The 26,369-nt window shown below is 43.4% G+C and overlaps 1 protein-coding gene across 22 annotated transcripts in view; it reads left to right on the top strand.

The window, feature by feature from the left end:
- Positions 1-26,369, top strand: part of camk2b1 (calcium/calmodulin-dependent protein kinase (CaM kinase) II beta 1) — a 210,596-nt gene that overhangs the window by 99,861 nt on the left and 84,366 nt on the right. For 12 of the 22 annotated variants that reach the window (XM_034170847.1, XM_034170842.1, XM_034170843.1 and 9 more), the window contains exons 10-12: positions 9,635-9,757; positions 10,886-10,969; positions 12,250-12,292. In XM_034170847.1, the coding sequence (XP_034026738.1) occupies positions 9,635-9,757; positions 10,886-10,969; positions 12,250-12,292 (250 nt within the window). Of the gene's footprint in view, positions 1-9,634; positions 9,758-10,885; positions 10,970-12,249; positions 12,293-18,730; positions 18,827-26,369 lie in introns of all 22 variants that reach the window. The other 10 variants (XM_034170826.1, XM_034170840.1, XM_034170837.1 and 7 more) reach the window with 1 other exon arrangement.

Here is a 26,369-nt window from a genome sequence, read left to right as displayed (position 1 = left end):
GGTATATCTGTAAAATATAGGTATATCTGATTGACTGGTATTTCTTGTGGCCTAGCATTCATTTCAACTGGTTCTAAAAGGGATAAGTCAACATGAAGTCCAGAGAGCTCCCCATGGGTGAAAAGAGGAAAAATTGATCAGACGTATTCCACAAACATTCTCAGTACAATTTTGGATGTCCTGAAAAAGAAAGTAATGGTGTATTGATAAGCAGGCATTGAATGAGTTGACAAAGAAAGACAGCAGCTGTTCACAGAAGAAAAACAACGTAAAACCACAGGCAGTGATGTGATCAATGATTTTGCAGTCGCTGTTTGAAGAAGAGTTTGACAGTAGAAATTGAGGCCATATCACAAGATTCAAACCATTCCTTAGCAGTATGACTTGGAAAGCCAAATTGGAATATGCAAAAGTGCAGGATGTGAGGTATAACGGTTCTGGAACAAAGTTTTATGTACTATGAGACAAGGACAAACCCTGCGCCAAACTGAAGGAAGGTTCACAGTGTGTAAGAAGAATGGACTTTTGATGGTTTAAAACACACAAGCTCAACTGTGAAACATGGTGGACGTAGTGTCATGCATGGAGGCTTCTGGAACAGACCCACTATTAATAACTGATGATGTAATTAATGATGGTAGCAGCAGAATAAATTCAGAAGTCTGCAGGGACATTTTGTGGTAACACTTTACTTGAAGGTATCATCATAATAGTGACATGACACTGTCATAACTGTTACATGACACAGTCATGATTAATGCATCATAAACATTATGTCAATGTCACAAATGTTTATGACTGCTGCCATTAAGTGTCATTCATTTTTTGTAATGACAAGTTGACATTTTTTGGGTTGTCTTGATTATGACAACTTGACAATCAAAGTGACAGAACAGAAGTTGTCTTTGGCCTTTTTGGTCTACGGTTGTATGTCGGGAAGGAGCCTGAGCTTGTGCGGGAGGTTGAGAGATACCGACTAGAGATAGTCGGGCTCACCTCCATGCACAGCTTTGGCTCTGGTACCCAACTCCTGGAGAGGGGCTGGACGCTTCATTTTTCTGGCGTTGCCCACGGGGAGTGGCGGAGAGCTGGGGTCGCCTTGCTTATTGCTCCCCAGCTCAGTCGGCATGTGTTGGAGTTCACGCCGGTGAACGAGAGGGTCGCGTCCCTACGCCTTCGGGTCGGGGACAGGTCTCTCACCGTTGTCTCGGCCTACGGGCCGAGCAGCAGTGCAGAGTACCCGACCTTCCTGGAGTTCCTGGGAGGGGTACTAGATAGCGCTCTGACTGGGGACTCCATTGTTCTCCTGGGGGATTTCAACGCCCACGTGGGCGACGACAGTGAGACCTGGAGGGGGGTGATCGGGAAGCACGACCTCCCCAATTTGAACCCGAGTGGTGTTCAGTTGTTGGACTTCTGTGCTAGTCACAGTTTGTCCATCACGAACACCATGTTTGAGCACAAGGGTGTCCATAAGTGCACGTGGCACCAGGGCACCCTGACCCGGAGGTCGATGATCGACTTTGTAGTCGTGTCATCTGACCTTCGGCCACGTGTCTCAGACACTCGAGTGAAGAGAGGGGCAGAGCTGTCGAACGATCACCACCTGGTGGTGAGTTGGATCTGCTGGGAGGGGAGGAAGCCGGTCAGACCTGGCAGGCCCAAACGTATCGTGAGAGTCTGCTGGGAACGACTGGCGGAACCCTCTGTCAGCGAGGTCTTCAACTCCCACCTCCGGGAGAGCTTCTCCCAGATCCCGGGGGAGGTTGGAGACATGGAGTCCGAGTGGACCATGTTCTCCACCTCCATTGTCGATGCGGCCGCTCGTAGCTGTGGTCGCAAGGTCTCTGGTGCCTGTCGCGGCGGCAATCCCCGAACCTGTTGGTGGACACCGGAAGTAAGGGATGCCGTCAAGCTGAAAAGAAGGAGTCCTACTTATCTTTGTTGGTAGGTGGGACCCCAGAGGCAGCTGACAGGTACCAGCAGGCCAAACGTGCCACAGCCCATGCGGTCGCAGAGGCAAAAACTCGGGTCTGGGAGGAGTTTGGGGAGGCTATGGAGGAGGACTATCGGTCAGCCTCGAAGAGATTCTGCCAAACCGTCCGACGCCTCTGGAGGCGGAAGCAGCTCTCCACCGGCACTGTTTACGGTGCGGGTGGGGAGCTGTTGACCCTGACTGGGGATGTTGTCGGGCAGTGGAAGGAGTACTTCAAGGATCTCTTCAATCCCATCGTCATGTCTTCTGAAGAGGAAGAAGAGACTGGGGACTCAGAGGCGGACTCATCCATTACCCAGGCCGAAGTCACCGAGGTGGTTAGAAAGCTCCTCGGTGGCAAGGCTCCTGGGGTGAGTACCTTAAGTCTCTGGATGTTGTGGGACTGTCTTGGCTGACACGCCTCTGCAACATTGCGTGGCGATCGGGGACAGTGTCTCTGGATTGGCAGACCAGGGTGGTGGTCCCTCTGTTTAAGAAGGGGGGCCGGAGGGTGTGTTCCAACTATAGGGGGATCACACTCCTCAGCCTCCCTGGTAAGGTCTATTCCAGAGTACTGGAGAAGAGAATTGGACCGATGGTCGAACCTCGGATTCAGGAGGAGCAGTGTGGTTTTCGTCCTGGTCGCAGCACACTGGACCAGCTCTACACGCTCCATCGGGTGCTCGAGGGTTCATGGGAGTTCGCCTAACCAGTCCACATGTGTTTTGTGGATCTGGAGAAGGCGTTCGACTGTGTCCCTTGGCGCACCCTGTGGGGAGTGCTCCGGGAGTATGGGGTCCGGGGTCCTTTGCTAAGGGCTAGCCGGTCCCTGTATGACCACAGCAGGAGCTTGGTTCGCATTGCCGGTAGTAAGTCAAACCTGTTTCCAGTGCACGTTGGCCTCCACCAGGGCTGCCCTTTGTCACCGGTTCTGTTCATTATTTTTATGGACAGAATTTCTAGGCGCAGCCAGGGTGTAGAGGGGGTCTGGTTTGGGAACCGCTGTTTGTGGACGATGTGGTTCTGTTGGCTTCGTCAAATCAGGACCTTCAGTGACCCTCGGTTTGCAGCCGAGTGTGAAGCGTCCGGGATGAAAATCAGCACCTCCAAATCCGAGGCATGGTTCTTGACCAGTAAAAGGTGCTTTGCCCTCTTCAGGTCGGTGGAGTGTCCTTGCCTCAAGTGGAGGAGTTTAAGTATCTCGGGGTTTTGTTCACAAGTGAGGGACGGATGGAGCGTGAGATCAATAGACGGATCGGTGCAGCATCTGCAGTGATACGGTCACTGTATCGGACCGTCGTGGTGAAGAGAGAGCTGAGTAGGGGGGCAAAGCTCTCGATTTACCGATCGATCTACGTTCCGATCCTCACCTATGGTCATGAGATTTGGCTCATGACCGAAAGAACGAGATCGCGAGTACAAGCCGCCGAGATGAGTTTCCTCCGTAGGGTGGCTGGGCGCTCCCTTAGGGATAGGGTGAGGAGCTCGGTCACTCTGGAGGAGCTCGGCGGGAGCCAGTTTGAGGATCAACTGTCCTGTTCGCGCGCGCACATGTAAAAAAAACAAACAAAAAAAACTCCACTGTTTGCTGCAGCTGGCTCTTCCCCCAAAAAACTCTGTCATAATTGTGTTTAGAAACCAGTCACCATTTGCTTTATTATACAGCTGTGTAGTTAATAAGTAAAATAATCTCCAGGACGATTTGGCACGCACGCGCATGTAAAAGAAAAAGAAAAGGAAAAAGCTCTGCTCCCGCTGCTGCAAGTAGGGCTGCTGCTCGCTCCAAAAACTGTCATAATTGTGTTTAGAAACCAGTCACCATTTGCTTTATTATACAGCTGTGTAGTTAATAAGTAAAATAATCTCCAGGACGATTCGCGCACGCACGTAAAAGAAAAAGAAACTCCGCTCCCCGCTGCTGTGGTGCTGCTGTTCGCTCCAAAAACTCTGTCATGATTGTGAAATAAAGGACAAAAGAGACATAAGTCCTGCTCACAGGCTGCTACCAGATACAGGACATGTTCACATCTTTAGTCAAACTCCAGACATCTCCACATCACCACATATTCAGTCCCTGATTGGTCATTGCGGCGAGACGAGACGAAAAAGTTCAGATTTTTGAACTTGGGGAGGAGGGCAGCGCGACGTGAGGCGATGCAATATCGCGCCACAAACGCGCAAAACGCTCAAAATCGCTTCACTCGCGTCGCTTCACTCGCGTCGCTTCACTCATCTCCGTCACGCTGCGCGGTTTGGCGCCAAAACGCGTCCTTACATAGGGATTACATGGCAACCTGTGGCTGCAGTCGCTCGCGTCACGCCCGGTGTGAACGCGGCATTATAGTGTGTAGTTGTGGGTCCCCGTTTTGTTCTGACTTTCGGGGTGCCCCAGTTGCTTCGGTATTTCCGACTGGTAAAGGAATGAATATAGGATCCTCTTCTCCATTATCCGGTGGAGGAGCCTGGAAAGGCTCTTTCATCCGTGATTGGGAGCCTGTCGGGTGTATGATAGTCTGGAGCCCACTTGCAACTTACTTTAATGTTGGTCGTGGGGTTTTAATCCTTAATTGCTGCACTCCCACAGCATGTACTGATCTTTTCTCACTTGTCGCCATGGGAATGGGCTGCATCACTAACGGGGGACTAGTTGCCACTCCACTTGCTCCAACTGCACCCTTCTTTGGACCTGCTCTATTTGGTCCTAGGTTCACCGCTTCAAGTGCCCTTCTCACTCGATCTTGCTCCTGCTCATTGCTAGTGACCACCACAATCTCTCTCATTGATCCCCATACTCCTGGGGTACACATGTGTAGGTTCACGGCTGCCATGGCAACCTTTTCTGCCTCTTCCCATGTCATATGTCCAGATCGTAATCCGTCCACACATATCACCACTCGCCGATGCTGCCGTTCTTTGGCCAAATCAATAGCTATTCCCAGAGTTTTCAACATTTTCTCCGTGTATTCGATTGAATTTTCTCTCCCTGGGTAGCTTTCAAAGGGCACATGTATAAGTGCATGATAATCCATTCGTGGTGCGCTTGTTATCACCATTGATTTTCCGTCCAGACTTCTCCCCTTTGTGTTCTTAAGCTCCTCTTGGTATTCTTTGCCTGCCCGCTCCTTGAGCTTTGCTCGGAATTTTCGGTTGGCAATTTTCAGTCTGTGATTTGTGAAGACAATGAGACTATCTCCATCGATATCCCAAGGACTGCCAAAATAATGATATGCCCGTCTTCCATCTTGGGTCAGCATTTTTTTGGTTCCTTCGGGCATAGGGTTCAAGTCCTCCATGTAGTCAGATTCAATGTATACATGGTGGGTTTTTGCTTTAGATTTTCTAAAGATCTCCTGCGAGCGCCCTTCCTCTTTAATATGGTAACTCGGTCCGGCAGCACATTCTTCAGATTTAAGCTGTCCCAAGCTTCTGGGCCCACATTCCGGCGATTGATGGAATATCTGTCCAGATACTCCCTGAAGGCTTCTTTGTCTTTTCTCCTGCTCAACTAAGCATTCTGTCTGTTTTTTAACTGTTGAGGTTGTTCCTCTCACACTTCCTAAGGGCAAATTTTGCCACACCGGGTCAAAGCTTGTGTGGAGCTGGTCCGGGCTTTTATATTCTTGACCATTCCTCCCAGAATTAAGACCTCCCGGGGATATCAATTCTTCTTCACTCCCCTCTGGCTCGTTTTCCTCGTCACTTTGTTCGGGTTTGGCCTGGAAATTTATCTTGTTCTCGTCTGCATTGTCGAAGATCTGACTTCCATTCCTATCTTCCATTATAGGATATTGTTCCTTAAGCATTCTTCCTAAGCCTTTTAGCCATTCTGCCATGGACTTAAACTCAGCATACACGGACGCTGATTTTGCTTTAACATCTACCAGGACCGTCTCTACTCCCAACAACCCAGCTGTCATTTTTACTACGGAGTCATAACTTTTCTCAGGACTTATTAAGGTGGTGATTTGTCCTCTTTTCCACTCTTCTCCAAGAAGTTTGCACCACCACTCAAGCCACTCTCTGGTCCCCGTCTTGTCCTTTGGGACTGGTGGGCTTTCCAAAACAGCCAAGATCTGCCCCTCCTTATGCTGACCTGGATAATATATCCCTAATGTGTGTATAGTTTCTGCCATAGCTTCTTTGAAACTTTCTTCATCAGTTTCTACACTTTGATCTCTGACATATTTTTGAACTGTTTCTGCCCAAGAATCATATCCTCGTCCATACAATACCACTCTGTGTGGCCGAATATTCACTTCTTTTTCCTCGTCTTGTTCGGATTCAGGGGTTGCTACGGGTCCTGACTCTTCTTCAGCCATATTTTCACTACTTGTTTTTAACACTAACCTTACTGTTTCGTAATGATTATCCTCCCTTTACTCTCTCGGTTGCTGAGATTGTCGATTCCACCACTGTCGTCTCCTTGACTTCAGCTATGGTCCTTGTCATCTCGAGTCGTCTGCCTCTCAAAGCCTCTCTTGGCGCCTTGAGTCAGGGATGAGTGACAGACTACTTGGCTATTCAGCGCTAATTCCAGAGGTTAACTCCAAATAAGCTGCTCCTTTTCCCGCTTCTCCCCTCAGGAACCTCACGGGTTGATGATCCTATTCTCTCTTGTAGATCACCATTTTGCACGGTATACTCTCATACCTGCTCTCCTGACGATCCGATCCAGCAGGCTCCCTCGCCTGCTTCCCTTCCTCGTCGTTTTGTGATGATCCAGCAGGCTATCTCCGTCTGCTTCTCGTCCCAGTCCAGACGATCCAGCAGTGATACGTCTGCTTCTCGTCCCAGTTCAGACGATCCAGCAGTGACACGTCTGCTTCTCGTCCCAGTTCAGATGATCCAGCAGTGACACGTCTGCTTCTCGTCCCACTTCAGACGATCCAGCAGTGACACGTCTGCTTCTCGTCCTTGATCCCAGCTCCCTGGGATGCTTGCTCCTGTTGTCTTTACTTCGTCCTTCTGGTGGTCACCTCCAAACTTTCACACCTCTGGAAAACAGATGTGTTTCAAGCCGTTACTGGACCTATACAGGCCATCAGCCGACACTCTCCACAACACTGTCTCCTTTGGTAATCCACTCAGGGGCTTTCCACCTATCCAATGGCAAAGACTCTCCTTTGGCCAGGATTCTTCCTCGGAGCCAACTACACTTCGTCAGGTCCCTGTTCGGGAGCCATGTGTCAGATCCCGTTATTAATTTTTTAGATACACGCGGCACACGCTCACCCTCCGATGAGTGCGTTTGTGCACTAAAAACCAGCTCTCCGTCTCTGGGGTCCGACCTTCGTGTCTCCACGGGTATTACCCGGCAGGGCTGCACAAAGGCTGTTCAAGCTGGTGGCGAGGAGATTCGTCTAGCCGCTCACTGCCTCCATCCGGACGTCCACCCCGCTGACGCTGATCTCGCACCCCGGTCGAATAGCCTTCTCTGGAACCAGGATACGAGCCGGCCACGCCCGTTAACGGCAGCTCTCCTCTTATGGATCAGGGCTCTTGGAATGTTGCTAGATTTTAAATTTAGTGACTCGTACAGCGAGTCCCCAGGATGCGTTAATTTCATTAAAAACCAGACTAACCTTTTAGAGCACTTTTTGATGTTATACACCCAATAAACTTTAACTTTTACACCTTAAGAAGCATCAATAAATCCAATGTCCGAGCCTTAACACTTTAACTGCATGCTTGGAAATTTATTGCAGGTTTTGCAAGTGCTGACAACATAATCAAAATAGGTTATATGATGATAATTTCACAACAGTAATTCAAATATAATCAGAATAATAATTGGCAGAGATTTTTGTTTTTGATTCAATAATGATGTCTGATCTCACTCTGACTGGACTGAATTTACTTCTTAACAATTTTTCTAGGAGTGAGGGAAGGAGGTTTTTTGATGTTAAAATCCCCAGTTCGATGAACTTGATTTCCTCTTCATCAGCTATTAGTTGTTAGCTGACCACGATTCTTGAAAATCCATCAGGAAATTAATCCACATAAGAGTTTATTCCTTCTTCAATCAACCAAAAGTTGATCTAATCCATTCCGGTATGATGTGATGTTCCTTGAGAGAGAAAACGTTGAAACTTCCTCACTCAGACTTAAGGCCAGTGATTATTCTCCAATGCTCTGCTACTCCGTGACTGGACAGCCTGAGTGGGAGTTGAAAACTCTCTCAAATGATCTCTTATGGCTCCAATCCTCTCACTCCACGATTCCAATTGCAGCTCACAAGATGGTCAAGTCTTGTGATTTCCTCGTAGCAGGGGAGAAGTGACTACAGCACCTCTCCCTGGAAGAATAACCCCGTTTCCTGGTGTTTTGCAGCTTATATATGAGCTTGACTCTTGTTGTTCTTCAGTTGATCTTGGTTACCATGGGGACGATGGGGACTCAAAACCTCCTCCCTACTCCTTCCCTTACTGGAAGCCATCTGCAGCCCTCTGCCAGTAACTTATTTCTCGGCTGCCAGTAACTTATTTCTCAAGTTCCTCTTTTCTGTTAACACATCAGCTTTTCTGAGAATTCATTCTTTTTAAATCATGTCTTTAGAATCACATCAATCATATTCAATCATTTCATTACAACTCTCTTTCACATAAAAACAATTCATATGATCATATACAACATTTTCATTCCTTATTATTCATTTCATATTTTATCACATCTTAATTATTTTCAGTTGTTTATCATCAGCTTCTCTTGCTCTGCTTGCGACATCACTAACTTCCTCTTTTTCTCCGCACTCTTTATGAAAAACAACTCATATAATCATTCATTTCACTTATTTGTAACATACTTTTTCTAATCAACTCTTACTTTTATTACATTAATAGTTCATTTAATCATACTTGTTATGTTAGAATCATTCTTAGACATATTCCATCGTCTTCACCACTGAGTTCATTCCATGGGCCTCCCCATCTGCAATGGAAAAGTCCGGTATGACCTCACTTACTCCAGGAAAGTACCAAACACTGTCCAGTTTAATCCAACAACGTGTATTAATCCCATGGCACGTATTATATTCCAAGATGAAAACAAGCTGAAAGCAAGCTTAAAGTCATCTTTCTTGACAAGTGATACCTTCAAGTAAATTGTTACCCATTTTGTCTGTGAGTTCACAGAAAAAATACTCAAATATATCAGGAGGAACATCATGCTGCAAGACAATGATCCAGAACACATGCAACAAGACACCACCAACTCAACAAATACGTCATCAGGGGAAATGTTGAAGGTTCCACACTGGCCATAACTGATTGAGAAAGACTACAGGAGAATCTAGGAAAGATAAACCCAGTAGTTTGGTTCATGAGTTGCAGACTTGTTGGAGTTATTACAAGCAAAAGTTATTGAAATATTACGTATATATTGTAAGACTTGTCACAATATTTTTGCTTTCCGTTGTTTATCCTAAAAAAACAATTCTCCAGTTTATCTGGCCTCGTGTTTTATAATCCATTGAAGGCAACTGTACCATGTGCAGAGACAGGTGGGGGATAGCAAATGTTAAAATGTATAGTTGCTGATTACTGCTTATTTCAGTTGTCAATAGGCAACAGTAAAAGCATAAACACAGGTTAAGTACTTTTTGAAGACTTCCAACACCCCGTCAATGAATGTTGAATGAGTTGGCCATGTTTTCCTCTGCAGTTTCCTTCCCCAGAGTGGGACACCGTGACTCCAGAGGCCAAAAACCTGATCAACCAGATGCTGACCATCAACCCAGCCAAGAGGATCACAGCACAAGAGGCCCTTAAGCACCCATGGGTCTGCGTAAGTGTCCCTTAGTGAGAGGCACAGACACAGGAAGTTGTTTCTCAAGGTTAAATGCACATGTACATTTACATATCATTCTGCGTACAATGCATCATTAGAAATACTCCGCAATCAGATGCTCTGCTGCACTTGGTGTACATGCAATTGAATAATGGCATCTTAAAATATTGGGTTTGAGTTACAAAAGGTTTGGGTATATTTGAAGAATTAACATTTACATTGTGCTTGTTTCCTTAAGAACCAGTGTCTCAATGCCTAACAGGTGGACCATAGTTCTTAGCTTTTAATGCACTGACAATAAAGTACATTTTAGTGTGACTCCTGAAAATTTCTGTAATTCTTATACTTTGAAGTCACTTTTACCTGAAGGCGACAATACATTTCATGAAAATTGGTGAAAAATTGTATTTCTGTAATGTGAACCGGATTATAATGTGCGAGTGTGGGTGCATGGAATGAAAAGAAACCTTGCAATCAAATTCCAGTTTATTTTTTACTCACTGCACATCTCTGAGTCTGTGTGGGATGATTACAGCTGATGTGATCCATTTGATGTACGTAAAGCACATAGATAACTGTTCTCTGTGTTTTTCATCGGCAGAACACAGCATAATTATTCACCAGTTTACTTAAATACCGTGAATGGAACAATAAATGTCTGAAATAGCAGATTGTTTTATTTATTTATTTAGTGCCAGCACATGAATACACTCAGTTACATATGTGGCAGAACTTGCTCACAAAGAAGCACAGGTTACATACCTGCAATTGGCTGATTTTAATTTCATTTTGCATTTGCGGCCATTAACACATGTTTAGTCTTCATTTACATACTGCTGTTTACGTCTCCAACGCAGCGCCTAAAAGTTTGGAAAGCCGGCACAATTTAGCTGTCATTATTTAAATCAGGGCCATAATGTTTTATGCATCCTGCTACACATAAGAGCACAGACAAACTCCTCCTCAGATAAGTATTATGACAACTTAATTCTCCCAATTAAACGGTTGTCTCTCCCTTTCTTCTTTTACCCTTTCTTCATCTGGTTCTCCTCATCATCCTTCTCTACACTTTTTCTCCCCCTTCCATATTCCTTTCCTCCTGCTTCATCCTTTGCCTTCTTCCAGCAACGGTCCACTGTGGCATCTATGATGCACAGACAGGAAACTGTGGAGTGCCTGAAGAAATTCAATGCCAGGAGGAAACTCAAGGTCTGTTTGAGCACTCGCCCTTTTCCATATCATCTTCTTCTGCTCCAATAAGCTCTGTGTTGGGGTAAATTAATCCCTTCTGCTGTTCTCCTCAATTTTATTGTTAGTGTTTTATTGTTTTATTGTATTGTTTTTCACAAGCACATTTCACATTGGTTATGTTTTTTTTTGTCACTGAATTTTAACCCTGAGCTGTTTATCTTAAAAAGTACTCTGCTGTAAGATGCTTGTTTGTTGGCATATCTCAGATCAGATAACATTTAACTGGCCCAGGTGGTATTATTTCATTTATTTTTATTATTATTATTTTATTTATTATTTGTAAGAAAAGGTCTTTTTTTTCATGGACCTAAATATGTCTAAAAAATGTAAAAATGTCTTATACTCAGGCAGACCTGTCAGTCATTTTATTCATACGAATTTTAACATTTCTTCAGCAATTATTTAGACCGTCTTAACTTTTAAAAACAAACAAATTGTAGATTCAACAACTTACAAATTGACTGGTTAGACACAGGGTCACGTGCACATGAAGAAGCAGGAAGTTGGTATGGAGTAACTCGTCTTCCTTCCAACACTAAATGCAAGAACATAGAGAACTTTAATTGTATAGACCAGAGGTCTTCAACTCATTCCAGAAAGGGGCGAGAGGGTGCAGTTTTTCTTTGCAGCCACCCACTCCTGAGTGGGTGGTTCTCTTCCCTTTCTGGAATGAGTTGAAAACCTCTGGTATAGACACTTGATCAGGATTGTTTTTAGAGCTTCTGTTTGTAGACATATTTGTGCTGTCTTGCAGGTGAAGAGGAAGAGAGCATGTACTGTAGCAGTTTGTCTGAAGCAAAATAAAATAATCTGTCGCTTTATCAGTCTTTTATTTTGAATTGTGTTTGTGTATATTTCCAGATGGAATACTCAAAAAAGCCAGTTTGGTTAAAAGTAATGTTGTGATTATAGGCACTGGGCATAAAAATGACAACTGCATCAGGTGAACACTCACAGTTGCACCAGGTGGAAGATAAAGTCTTGTATATCTGTATATGTAGGTTTTTTGGGTGGGGGGGGGGGGGTGCTGTAATGTTCATCATCTCCTAATCCTTCAGTTTGATATCACACACTACCCACTCAGCTATGGGCTACCATTCTTGCTGTGCATAAAAACTTTGCCAAGTCAAAGACTTTGCTTCATGGGTGTATTTCTTGTTGGTAACCACTAAATGAGATTTTAGGATGATGAAAATCAAAATGTCAAAAAAAAAATTTCTTTTTCATTGTTTTCACAGGGGGCCATCCTCACCACCATGCTTGTTTCACGAAACTTCTCTGGTAAGTACTGCCTAAACATAAATCTCTTATTCTTATCAGCGAATGGGCCAACAGCAGTCAACATAGTGACATTTGTAATGAGGCAACATACAATTTTTTTTTTTTTCCTGCATGACAGTGGTGCCGGTACACACTAGAAGTGTTGAGGGAGACTTGTGCATTATGTTAAATACATGGACACAAATGCCTGTCACTTTTGCTTTGTTTTTTTTGAGCCTTTGTATCTCTAATATATGTAAACAATAATGAGCTGAATAAAAATTAAGTTCTGGTCTTTTGGTAGAGGTGGTTTCACATAGAAATCAGAAAAATTGTTCCTTCATACCGCTGGACTATGACCATTTTAGAACAAATGGTGTTGGAATTTGAGTGTAGTATCACTGTAAAGGCACCTTGATACTTGCACGAATTTAATTCCCGGACTGCCATGCAATTTATTGTGCCAATTCGTTGTGAAACCATCTCTTGTCGCTCCCGGAATCACAGAGAAATTATCTACAGCTGCAGCATTTTTCGGGTGCTTCATGAGGTGGAGAATGCATTTGGAATTGTCTCAAAGGTAATGATTGATTTATAATGGATTGGTAAAACAGTTGCATTTTCATTACTTCTCTCGAGTTAGATAATGTATCTGTAAAATTATGTTTATTGTAAATGTAACATCTCACCAACCGTTCAGATGCACTGCGGCAATGAGATGCATTGACTCGCAGTGACACACTGTTTTCGAATAGATTACGCAATGTTCACAACTAGTTCAAAAAATTAATGCATTCCAGAGATTTTGAATGTTTCAAAATTTTCTTTGCGCACTTGCACACAGCTACGCACAGATCATGCACAGTTTACAACAGTTTACACTGAGTTTACACTCTGACACACCAGATTGTGTGCCACTGCGGGGATCAGATTTGTGCAAGTGTCAAGGTACCTTAACTCTGTTAACAGGGACAAAATCTTGTTTCCTCCTTATCCAAGAGATGTGCTTAAAGAGCAGATTGCAGGATCAGTTGTATTTTCAGAACATGGACTTCTGGTTAATTGAAAAAGATGATCTAAAAGCACACATTTTTGTATTATTTATTTATGTATTTTTGCCAATGTATTGAAAAAAAAAATGCATTGTGCCGAATGACATTATTGAAGGAATCTGAGCTTTTGTACCATTCTGTTGAAGTCAGTAAGTTTGTTCGTTATTTCTTTTTCTGTATCTCTCAGACTAACCTATGCTCTGTTTTGTCATTTTTGTCAAAAATTAGTTCATTAGGTCTTTCAGGGTTTCTATAAACAATTGTGCAACCAGTAAAGGTGATGTCATTAGTGATCTCCATTAGAATACAGTTATTTATTTATTTGAAATTGTCTGTGTGTCTGTACACATGTATTTGTCTTTGTGTGTATATTTCTGTCGTTAACATTGAAAGTTAAATGTTTGACAGTAATTTACATTGCTTTAAGCATTATTTGTAAGTTTCACTTGGTAAAGCATTTCCAGCAGTATTCTGGTCAGTGGCCTGTGGTCATTGACTGATTATTATTTTCAACATGCTACAGTAAATTGGCAAATAAAAATCACACATGTGGCCAGGATTGTGCGGTGCTAGTTTGAAAGCTGTGCCTGACAGCCCCTCATGTCCAACATCGAAAGTGATATTTATGAGGTCGCATTTTAGTAAAGCATGCTGCTTTGAGTTCATGCTAAATAGGTGCTTTCTTGAAATGAAAGAACTGTGTTTTCATACAGCACCTGTGTAATCTGCATATTTAGATGTGTATATCCTGTCACGATGTGGTGTGTGTGTGTGTGTGTGTGTGTTGTGTTGTGTTGTGCTGTGCGTGCGCACACTTGTGACACCGCTTCAGTAAATGCTGCTCACAGCTATGGCACTGAGCTTTGCTAGTGGGGAAAGGCGTGATAATTTGCAGAACAAAAACACACGCAGACACATCTATATAAACACCCAAGAACTTAAAAATGCAATGTGTTTGCTGTTGTTTTTTGTTTGTTTGTTTGTTTGTTTTTACATTAGTGGTTACATTAGTTATAATGTCCTAACATTCTTATTCTGACAGAAATTTGAGATTTTTTTTTCCTTTGTCTTTTTTAAGTTACAGTGTTTTGGGAGGAACCACTTTAATTTATTTACATTTTTTAATTAATTTTTTTAGTTTACTGTGCACTACATGACAACATAGATCATGAAATGATTGTAAAACTTGATTAAATACAACCTAATTTCCTTAAAAAAAGTAAAAAATTTAAAGAAAAAGCATTTTAACCCCTTAACGCCTGAATTTATATAGCTGTATATAAAAAAATGTTTTGTGTGTGTTTTTGCCTTTAAGTAGATGGTAAATAATGTTGAGATTATTAATTACACTTTTGCACAAAAAATAAATAGTAATTTTGGTATTTTGGTAATAATTTATGTTATAATGTTATAATAATAATAATAATAATAATAATGGTATGTTGCAAATGTGCGACAACAAGCATACTGGTCAATTTGGTATGTTGCATATTTGAGTCAAATATTGTAGCATATATGCGACAATAGGCGTTAAGGGGTTAAAGGTAAAAGTAGCCTGAGTTTTCACTTGCTTAGCAATATTTACATACATTGGATATACATTGTTTAGGGCCCCTTCACACATATCACAAATAAGTAAGAATTGGGGAAAATCACAGTGCAGCTGCTGTGGGTGGAAAAAAATACATGCCACCCACGGGATTGGAACCTGCAATTTACAAAAGCGTTGATTAACAGACAGAAACTTTACCACTGCGCTACCATCACTGTCCTATAACCAGAGTGGAAAATGCCTAAAATCAACAAGGAGGTAAACATATATCAAAAAAAAGAGAAAAATGCCATAATTGCCTCTGTTGTGGAGGAAAGAAAAAAACAAAACAAAAAACATCTGGAACGTGTGGCACCACATCGTGCCTCTGCGGTGGAGGAAAAAATAAAACCACACACCACAAAAAAAATAACGTATTTTATTGGATCTCACTTATCAAGCGGACAATACAAGTATGAACCATCTGTACCTCTGTAGATGACCCATGGTCACAGATGTACAGTCATGACATGACATGAATGAAGCAGTGCGCTCTTATCATGTCTACATCTGCTGGCCCAGCATGTCCAACCGGCCCCGAGCAGGTGTCCGCCCGGCATGCATATCCTGTGGACGGCGCACCACAGGACAGACACCGTGTCATGTGGAACAGAGCTCACGTGGCTGATGTGATATTCAGATCGCCCGCTGCATATTATGATCTGATGGTCCGTTTCACCCGGGACAGCCTGGCAATGTGTGCGCCGTGCGCTTGCTCACTGCATCCGGTCGCAACAGTGATATATGTTTTTATGTCTTTCCACGTGAGGACAGCAAGCAGACACCCGCATCACAGTGGACAGTTGTTAGGCCATGTCCGTCAAAACACGGTACGTGTTCCCCAGCTGGAACGTCCACAACCAGAGATCTCAATAGCTGCTGCTGTCAGCGGGCACACCCCCCTGTCAGTTCAGCCCACACACCGTGTCGCTCTCTGTTATCTGATCATTATTTTTTTAATTATTTGTTATGTAATTGGGTATGTAGTTATTGTAGTACTTATTAATATACCTGTCCTGGCTGTGGTCTCTCTGTTTTTAATGTGACACGTTGTGTGCACTGTGCCGTCATTTGCAGCAGACAGTGAGTCTCTGGTCAGCAGCTGGGAGGCAGCTCGCTGTGCTGTGTGCGCTCAGACGTGGCTGGCCAGTCCCCATCTGTACATCCATATCAGCAGTTAATGCAAGTACGCTCCTTGACCCCCCCCAGCACGCTACATGTTTTGCGGACGGGGGGGGGGGGGGGGCAACACACACACACGGCACATGTGTTGCGGGGGGAGCCAGCACTCTGGCATACCACGTGTAGTGCCTTTTTGCTACGCCACACTCGTGGGGGCACTTAGACAAATTTCACATCCAACTCGAAAGTGACCACTATTGTGACCACTAAGTGGTCACTATTTTCATGCTGATAGTGCGAATGGCGAATGGCCACACATTTTCTAGGCGAAAAGCGAGCGCACTCTGACTTTCAGCCGCTGGTGTGCGTAAATAATTGTAGCAACAGGTGTACGAGGCCTTGGAGGCAGCTCTGATTTTTCACTAATGGCACGTAATTCCTCCTTCATGCGCATGCCAGCTTCAATCGTGTTATTGTGTGAAGGGGCCCTTAAACAGGTTAAATCAATCATTGTATTTCTCTTACAGTTCTGGGGTGCATAATTGGTTTGACGCAATTTGTTGTACGTGTGCGTATACACAAACCTACACATTCAGTTGGTGTGAAACACTGAGTTGCTAATGTTGCTAATTATCTAATATATGTGAATCTTTTTGAATGGGACTGTTTTGACATTTCACATTTGACTTTTGTTTAGTCACTGAAGATTTGTAAAAAGAAAAGTCTACACTAAAGTTTTATACAAACTTCAGTCTCTCTATAAGGCTATAGCACAGTGTGTGAGTGTTTTTATCTCAACAGAATCACTGATCTGTATTGTTGTTTGTCTTAAGTGCACAATAATCATGTACATCAAGGTTAAAGGCTGAATAATTGGTTTGATTTAAAGTTTTAAACTGTACACTCTATACTGTATAATGCCCCGTGTTTGCTCATTAAAGCACCTAGTGTCATATATTCCATTGTAATTTAAGGTAGTGTGTTCTGTCTCTTTATGGTTTTGAACTCTAACTGCTGCTAATGTATGTAATTTCATGGTTTTTTGTTTTATTTTTCCTTGCACCAAAAAGCAACTATTATTGCTGTTGTTGACAGCAAAGCTTAATTTTAAACACACAGGATGGAAACTTTTGTCTCAGGATTAAATAAGGGAAAGAGCAAATTTTCATATGTGACCTGTGATTGCATTTAAGGTGCATAAATTGGATTGTGTCTCCCTCTGTGCCCACAGAAAAAAATTCACTGTGGGAATGCCATTATATATATATAATTTACTGTGGGAAAACAGCAGAATTGTGTATATCCAGTTGAATTTTTACTGGAATACAACAAATGTTGAAAGTACTCACAGAACATAGTGTGAAATAGCTTTAACTCAAACTAAAGGGTCTTCATAGAGTTCATGTCAATGTCATTCTGTGGACACAAGTGAAACCAGGATGTTGTTCCTGTTGTTTAATCAGCAACTCTTAGAATACCTTCTACTACTGGATTATCAGTCCTATTAGAAAAGTTCGCTTATCAGTCTACTCTAGATTTTACAATACTCGATAACTTCTACAATTTTGATCTTCTATATTTTTAGATTTCTTGGAAAACACTGCAGCTTTTATTACTTGTTAAGATATTATATTCCTTTATTAGTCTTATGTGGGGAATTTGCAGTGCCATAGCAGCAGTGATAATGGAATTGGGCAACAATAGGGCAAAATAAGGTGTTCAAATCTAAGGCAACCATAAATACCTTGGTATGGCAAACCCAGAGAATTAAAAACAGAAATATTATGTATGTTGTATGTAATAAATGCAGTAGTTAGGAATAGATGTGTCCAGTGTGCATACACTAAAACAGTAAAATAGATAAGTTTAGCACAGTTTGTTGACCTGAGGACATACATGTAGTTACTGAGAGCAGTGCAGATTGTAGTCTTTAAAAGCAGCAGGAAGAAAGGAATTACAATAGAAGTGTTAGGAAAAACAGACGTTTCCAGATCTGTTTAAAGCATTGTAATCATAATTTAGTCATAATCGCCCATTAGATTTGAGATATGTACAACATAAACAATGAAAAGTAATCACATGACCTCCACCCTCTCAGTTAGCAGAAGTATAGTATAGAAAGCAAGCTGTAGTAATTGTTTTCTTATTGATGCCGGGGAGCATACAGTTACAGAACTGGTAGAATACGCAGTGTTAAGCTGCATGCAGGAGCATGAATGGACAAAGCAGGGCATCTGACACAGTAATGTTCCTGCCATTTACACATGGTCAATGAGGAATGACAAATTACTTTCTCACATTAAAGTTGTTATTGATGTAACATTTTCTGAGCCACAGAGAGAGAGAGAGAGAGAGAGAGAGAGAGAGAGAGAGAGAGTGTGTGTGCAGGCAGATCCAGCTGATAGTCTGATATGATGTTTGAGATCAGACAATCACTGATTTAGTATCACTTGTCTGGCAAAGTAATTGCAAGCCCAGATTATCTCACCAACCTTTCTCTCTGCTCCTCACCTTGCGTATCTCTCTCTGACAGTCACTAACATTTCTAATCTTTTGCCTTCTTTTCCATTTATCCTTATTATCACTCTGCCCCTTCTCTATCTCTACGCCCCCACTCCTCAACCACCCATTCCTCTCGTGCCCTCCCTCCTTGCATTCCCTCCCCATGTGTGACTGGGTATTGGACACTAACAGTGGGCAGCAGGCAGACCACCACTCCAGCCTCAGTCACTGCGGCTGCCGCGGCAATAGCTGCAGCTGCTGGCACCACTGCAGGGCTGGTGGAACAAGGTAGCACGGTGGCTCACACAGGGCATGACTCCCTCTTCATTACTCACTTCATCTTTTCCTCTTCCTACTCTTCTGTTTCTCTCAGCATGAAAGCTCAAAGCATGCTGGCTGATCACACCCTGAAACCCACTCTGGCATTGACACAACAGCTTTTGCTGTATTTCATCCATTTCATAGTAAATACTCATATGCCAGATTAAAGGTGTCATATTGTGCAAAATCAGTTTACCTGTTGCAGTTAAATATGGTTAATATCCTCATTCACACAATTCTGTGACTGAGCATATATGAAAAGTTTAGTCAAACTGCTTCTCTTAGACTTCAGTGTCCAAGTAGTATGAAGCATTGAAGTCGAAGCAGGAGTGAGACTGTGTTCATACATTCCATTGATCCAAACTTTTTAACAATAGAATTGGGTTCCTGAGAGCTGCTTTTTGCATAATGTGACTCTCTTAAAGGAAGAAAAAGGCATTTCTTAGTGCTTAAAGATGAGTGGCTTAGTGGGCTTCTCAGTTTGAAGTGTCTTTCCATTTTAATCCTCCATAACTTCAGTGTGACTTGGATGGAAATCCTGCTACTGTTGCTTGCTTCCATGTCACACACCTGGATTTCTGCCAGATTTCTGTCCTGTCTTTGATGAATCACATCACAACTCTTTTCCATTATTACCATGTCCTCCTGCTTTTGTCAGTCATATATTCTGTAAGCATTACTACTCTGGTCACTCACTTTTTCATATGAGGTTTTTCTCCTTTCTTTCACTCTGTCTGTCTCTTTCTCTGTTCCGTCTGCTAACAGTGGTATTAAATGATTTTCCAGTGCCATTTTAAGGGTGGATCCCTGAGAGCTCTTGGTGAATGCTGCATGGGGCACTGGACTGGTACATGTGGTGCAACATGTGCTGGTGGGGAGGGAAGCTCTGGTGCATGGTAAATTCTGAGGAACGTGCAAGGCTGGGCTGGTTCTCAATAAGTTAAAACCTGATGCAGCTAATTTGAAGAATAGTTTGTATTTTCAACATATGGACCTCAACAGCTGTTTACTGAAGATTCATTGTTAAGCACAGTGTAAATTAGTATAAGTCTTGGACATGGGAATAAAGCAGCAGCTGTCACAGGGGAGATGGATAGATCAATAGACAGATTTTAAAAAATCACTATACAGCAGAAAGCCCTCAAAATGGTCTCAGTAAATCTGTTGTTTATCATATTAAAATATTGAAATGAAAAATTGCTTCAGGTTCTTGTATTTATGGCTGACCTATACTGCCATTTTCTCTCCATCCATTTATTTTCTTCCATTTCTATCATTTGGGGTGCAGGAATCTATTGCATCATACACTCACTTTCCTAGAAGCGGGGTGCACCATGGACAGATGGCATGTCAGGGACAACAAATACAAGTTTCATTCTCATGCACATTTATTCTCAGTATAATTCAGTTTATTAAAACAAATTACAACATAAGGTTCTGCACACAAGCAAGGTTTAAACTTGACCCAGTCCATGAGTAAACACATTGGCAACAGCAGCAAAGGAAAAAGTCTCTCAGGTCTGCTTAGATTATAGGAAGAAGCCTCAAGCAGACAAGACTCAGTTGGGTGACCATCTGCCTTGGCCATACTAACAAAATAAAAGCACAAGGCATTGTGAGAACATGCAGTGACAGAAATGTTGCAGCTAATCATGGACTGCAATGCCAGATGATTGAAAAGATAACCAAGACGTGAACAGCAGAGTTCCAGGAAAATAGGGTAAACTGGCAAGTCAGTAATAGTAGTGATGGCAGAACATCCTTATTTTTCTCCTGATGCATCTCTAATCCCCCCCACCAAGATGCCCTCATGTTCAAATACCTCCCATGTAGACTTTACAGTTGAGAAAAATTGCCTATCATAGTCTGCATGTCCATGTTGTAAAATTCAAAAGTCTTTAGAAAAGAAAAAAAATAGATGATCATCAGTCAAACTCATCAGTTAAACACTAAATAACATGAATCCTACCATATGCTTGATTTTTTTTTTCAGTGTTAATTTCTGTTGTTATATTTCAAATGTGTCAGTTTAACCAACGTATCACCTTGTTTACTTGTTCCACAGCAAATTGTACCAAAGTCAGAAGTAAATGCAGGATGCACATCTATAAATCTTTTTGTAATGTCCTCATTGGTATTGGTGCCACTTACATTAAACTAGTTGATCTAACAGAACATAATCATGTGGGAAAGGGGACAAATAGTTTCTGTGCCTCCACATTGTTGTGGTGAGGGGTTGCATGACACATTGAAAAAACACAAATGTATAGTATTAATGTTTTTTTTCTTGGTAGTTAGTTTTGCTTCAGATGAATGGCTTCTTTACGGATACTGATTGACCATTAAAGACTTGCTGTACATTTTACTCCCCATCCAAATTAGGATTCACTGTTTCCAGTAACTACAAGACTGCACCAAATCCAGTCATCAAATTATGTCAGCAAACTTGTCAGTGATGCCAAGAACTTGGCTCCATTTTTCTTAAAAAACCCCCTTATAACTCTCTCGGTAGAAATCACTGTATTATAAGTGTTAATGTTTCACCTCAGCAGACATGTTCTGGGTTTACAGCACACTTCACATAGAAGTTAGCATTTAATTAAGATGGCAGAAGTAGTGGCGATGTCCTTGTTTCTGTGGCTCACTGGGCCTAACCAGTCCTCTCTATCCCCCAGCCTTTCCTAGGCTGCAATCAAACATTTATAATGAGCTGCTTCCCCACATATGCCCCAAGATCTGTCACTGGTGTAACTGGAGGCCTCAATTTGTCTCATACTTGTCCATACAAAATACACAAAACATAGTCAATTATATCCAACCCTCAAGCAGTTTGGCTCTGTCTGAGTAGGGTAAATATATCTTATTCTCTTCAACATGATGGTTGTAGACTTTGTTGCACCTGTTCAGAGTTTCAGAGATGCCAGATTTTTTTCTTCTGAAAACAACCTTGTTGATTGTGTGAATACCACTGAATTATCATGTTAAATTTATGCCCAGCCTTGCTTTGTTCGTGCACTGGTAAATTTCTCAGATGTATTTTATTAGGTAATTATAAGTAGGATTTTTTTTTTTTAATTTCTTCCTCCTCTCTCTCTTTGCTTCATGTGCAATTTGTTGCAAGGTAAGGTGCACCCCTTACTTCCTTAATTTTGGTTTGAACTAAGCTACATTTGAATTTGCAGGTTTCTTCAACAGTTTCATCTTTGTCACTGGAATCCTGTGTTTTTAACACCTGTTTGCCGTGATACGCGCAGCATTCACTTAATTTTAATTATGTATTGCCAAATCACAACATCGCTGCCTCAAGGCGCTTCACACAAGTAAGGTCTAACCTTTCCAACCCAAGCACACAGTGGTAAGGGAAAACTCCCTCTGGTGATAATGAGGAAGAAACATGCATTGGAAACGCACAATTACATACAGTGATTTTCTTCTATCTATCGCTCATCTTCCCCAACATTATCCTTTCTCAGTTCTCTACTTTCCTATGCCTGCTGGTGCAAAGGCATAGGAATACTGCATGAAGGAGTTAATTAGATCCAGTTGTGTCCCTATTTCTGCTATTTAGTATAAAAAACAGCCTTTTTGGTGGTGGTGGGGAGCTTTAGAATACGCTGACCACAAGCTAAGATCTCTCTTCTTTCTTTAATATTTCCTTTCTTTAATATTTCCTTTGACTGTTTTTTAAATAATTTCAGGCATGAGAAGTTTTTTCAGGATTTTTCCTGGCTTTTTATTTTTAGGATGATCTGGAGGAAGTATTTCTGTCTTCTTTCAGGTGTCTGCTTGGCTGCCAAAATAAGGCTTAAAATGGGTCTAATTTTGCCTGAAACCCAGGAGCTCCTACAGTCGGCCCCAGACCCCCGTCTGAATTTCAGGATTTTTCAGGCTGTCTCATTCTCATGCCTGTAATTTTGAGCATTTATTTTCAACCCCAAGTAGTTTGATGCTATACATCAAACTACTTGGGCATCAACAGTATATCTTTGGTAGTAGGTCTCGTCACAGGAGCCTTGGTTTCCAATGGAATGACTGTGTAAAAACAAATGATTACGTAGGGAAACTCTGAGACATACTAGTTGACTTGTGAGGGAATGTCATTTATGACATTATTGTCATGTGGAACATCTCTGTGCATGAGTTTCAATGCACAGGTGCCCTGATGAGGACTCCAGGGACTAAATGAAGCCAAAAGGAAACCCATTGATCACTTGGCTGTTACAATTAAATGGCTACTTTCTGTACATCAAGGTCAAAGTAACCTTATTTGTACCCAAAGGTAGATTTGGTTTACAGTGAAGTTAGTCTGCTTTCTTCACACACACACACACACACACACACACACACACACACACACACACACACACACACACACACACACACACACACACACACACACACACACACACACACACACACACACACACACACACACACACACCGATAACACTTAAAAACACAATGAAAAGATGATGGTAATGGTGAGTAGATGGTGAGAGACTGCGGGTTACCATGTACTATCAACAATTTTGAGAATGGGATGAAATTTTTGAACAGATCAATAATTGGATCCTAATTTCAAATCTGGTGCCAATGATGGATGACCATAACTGCTGCATATGCCATGTTTGATCAAGATTGACAAAGGCGGATCAAGAAGTTACTATGATGCTTCAAAACATCCTCCAATTTGATATTCTGGATTAAAAGGGAAGGAAAAGAGCTTTGTGGAATAGCCCTGTGACAGCTATTTTGATTAACCATTTTGAAAACTTTGTTAGCTTTAATTGAATTGATTGGTTATAAGTTCTCATCCTTTTTTCCTCCATGTCACCCTTCAACCTAGTCATTTGTCAATATTTGATATTTATTTGTATTGCATTTTTTTTAAATAAATGAACCACACATCCTCCAGTAAACTAGCAGGTTGACCCTAATAGGGTATGAAATTTAACTCTGTGGTACTCACTTTTAAACTTCTGAGTTTCTGTGAACCCCGCCTCTCACCCTGTGACTGCTGGGATGGGCTCCAACTCCCCCGTGACCCTTAATTGCAATAAGTGAATGTAGAGAATGATTGAATGATTTCTGTTACATGCTTTGGAAAACTCTTGCTCTTGGAGATCAGTTGCTCTGGAGGTTGTCAGTCACTCACACATGGTTAGTTAAATCTGGTGCCTTCTGTTGTGTGGGCCGCCAGAAGAGGAGGTACTGCTGGCCCACCACCAGAGGGCGCACTGCCTGAAGTGCGGGCTTCAGGCACGAGAGGGCGCAGTCGCCTCACAGGAGCAGCCAGGGTGACAGCTGTCACGCATCACCTGCAACAGCTGTTACCCATCATCTGATCAGCAGGGGAATATCAGCAGGACGACGCCTCCACCTCTTTGCCGAGATATCGTTCTACCTGGAAGGTAACGTACCTCAGCTAACTGTTCGACAGTATTCATTATAACTTTGTGCGTTTTTTCGTGGACTACTTTTCCAACGAGAGGTGGAGGTAGCTTTCCTGTCATACGGATTCCTGGGTGCAAACGTGCCCTCATTTAATTGCTTTTTGTTCCTTGCCAGCAGTACCAGGTCCGACACGCGGAGGCAGTGGCCACCTGGGAGTTCGGGACTTGGCGGCTCCAGTATTCCCGGGGTCTGGTGGCGGAGGAAATCGTGTGGTTCCGGTTCTGCTTTGGACAGGCGTCTCCTATCTTCGAGCCTGCCCACACGACACCTTTGTAAATTGACTTTTGTCTATTGTTGTAATCTGTTGTATTTGTTGTGCACATTCACAACAGTAAAGTGTTGTTATTTGACCTACTCCATTGTCCGTTCATTTGCGCCCCCTGTTGTGGGTCCGTGTACCTACACTTTCCCAACAGGATATCTCGGCCAACGTCATTGATCCTGTTGGGCGTCAACCGGCTGTTGAACGGCCAATGGAAGAACAGGGCGCACAGGCGTCCGCAGGAGGAATGATCGATGAGTTGCAGCGGATCCTCACCGCTTTCACGGCTCGGTTGGATTTAATGACCGAGCAGAACGTCCTCCTTAACCGCAGGGTGGAGGCTCTCGCCGCGCAGGTGGAAGCGCGCCCTCAGGGCGCTGCTGCGGCTCTCCCTCCTGTCGACCCTGTGCGTAACAGTGACGTTCCACAGGTCGTTCAACGCCCCCTCCCACCTTCCCCGGAAGCATACATAAGCCCTCCAGAGCCGTACGGAGGTTGTGTGGAGACGTGCGCGGACTTCCTTATGCAGTGTTCGCTCGTCTTCGCACAACGTCCTGTCATGTACGCGACTGATGCCAGCAAGATAGCTTATGTAATAAACCTGCTTCGCGGTGAGGCACGCGCTTGGGCTACAGCGCTCTGGGAGCAGAATTCACGGCTCCTTCAGACATATGATGGGTTTGTGAGGGAGTTCAGAACAGTGTTCGATCACCCAAATAGAGGAGAGACCGCTTCAGCCGTGCTGCTGTCAATGAGACAGGGGCGCCGGAGCGCAGCTGCCTATGCAGTCGACTTCCGCATCGCGGCTGCGAGGTCCGGCTGGAATAGCACTGCCCTCCGCGCCGCCTTTGTAAACGGACTGTCATTGGTCCTAAAGGAGCACCTGGTGGCCAAGGACGAACCGCAGGATTTAGATGGGCTTATCGATCTCGTTATACGATTAGACAATCGGTTAGAAGAACGCCGTCGGAAACGAGACGAAGGGCGTGGCCGGGCACGCGCCGTCCCTAAGCTAGATCTTAGAAATGCGTATCACCTGGTTCGGATCCGGAAGGGAGACGAGTGGAAGACGGCATTCAACACCCCGTTAGGTCACTTTGAGTACCTGGTCATGCCGTTCGGCCTCACAAACGCCCCCGCGACGTTCCAAGCATTAGTTAATGATGTCTTGCGGGATTTCCTGCACCGATTCGTCTTCGTATATCTAGACGATATACTCATCTTTTCTCCGGATCCTGAGACTCATGTCCGGCATGTACGTCAGGTCCTGCAGCGGTTGTTGGAGAACCGGCTGTTTGTGAAGGGCGAGAAGTGTGAGTTTCACCGCACAGCTTTGTCCTTCCTGGGGTTTATCATCTCCCCCAACTCCGTCGCTCCTGATCCGGCCAAGGTTGCGGCGGTGAGAGACTGGCCCCAACCCACTAGCCGTAGGAAGCTGCAACAGTTCCTCGGCTTTGCAAATTTCTACAGGAGGTTCATTAAGGGCTACAGTCAGGTAGTTAGCCCCCTGACAGCCCTGACCTCACCAAAAGTCCCCTTCACCTGGTCGGATCGTTGCGATGCCGCGTTCAAGGAGTTGAAACGGCGCTTCTTGTCTGCACCCGTTCTGGTGCAGCCCGATCCTAGTCGCCAGTTAGTGGTTGAAGTGGACGCCTCGGACTCAGGGATAGGAGCTGTGCTTTCCCAGAGCGGGAAGACCGATAAGGTCCTTCACCCGTGTGCCTATTTTTCCCGCAGGTTGACCCCGGCCGAACGGAACTATGACGTCGGCAATCGAGAACTCCTTGCGGTGAA

Source organism: Thalassophryne amazonica, chromosome 5 (assembly GCF_902500255.1).
Source record: "Thalassophryne amazonica chromosome 5, fThaAma1.1, whole genome shotgun sequence".
NCBI classification, from domain to species: domain Eukaryota; kingdom Metazoa; phylum Chordata; class Actinopteri; order Batrachoidiformes; family Batrachoididae; genus Thalassophryne; species Thalassophryne amazonica.
Note: the sequence above shows the minus strand (reverse complement) of the source record. Positions and strands in the feature narration are given on the sequence as shown.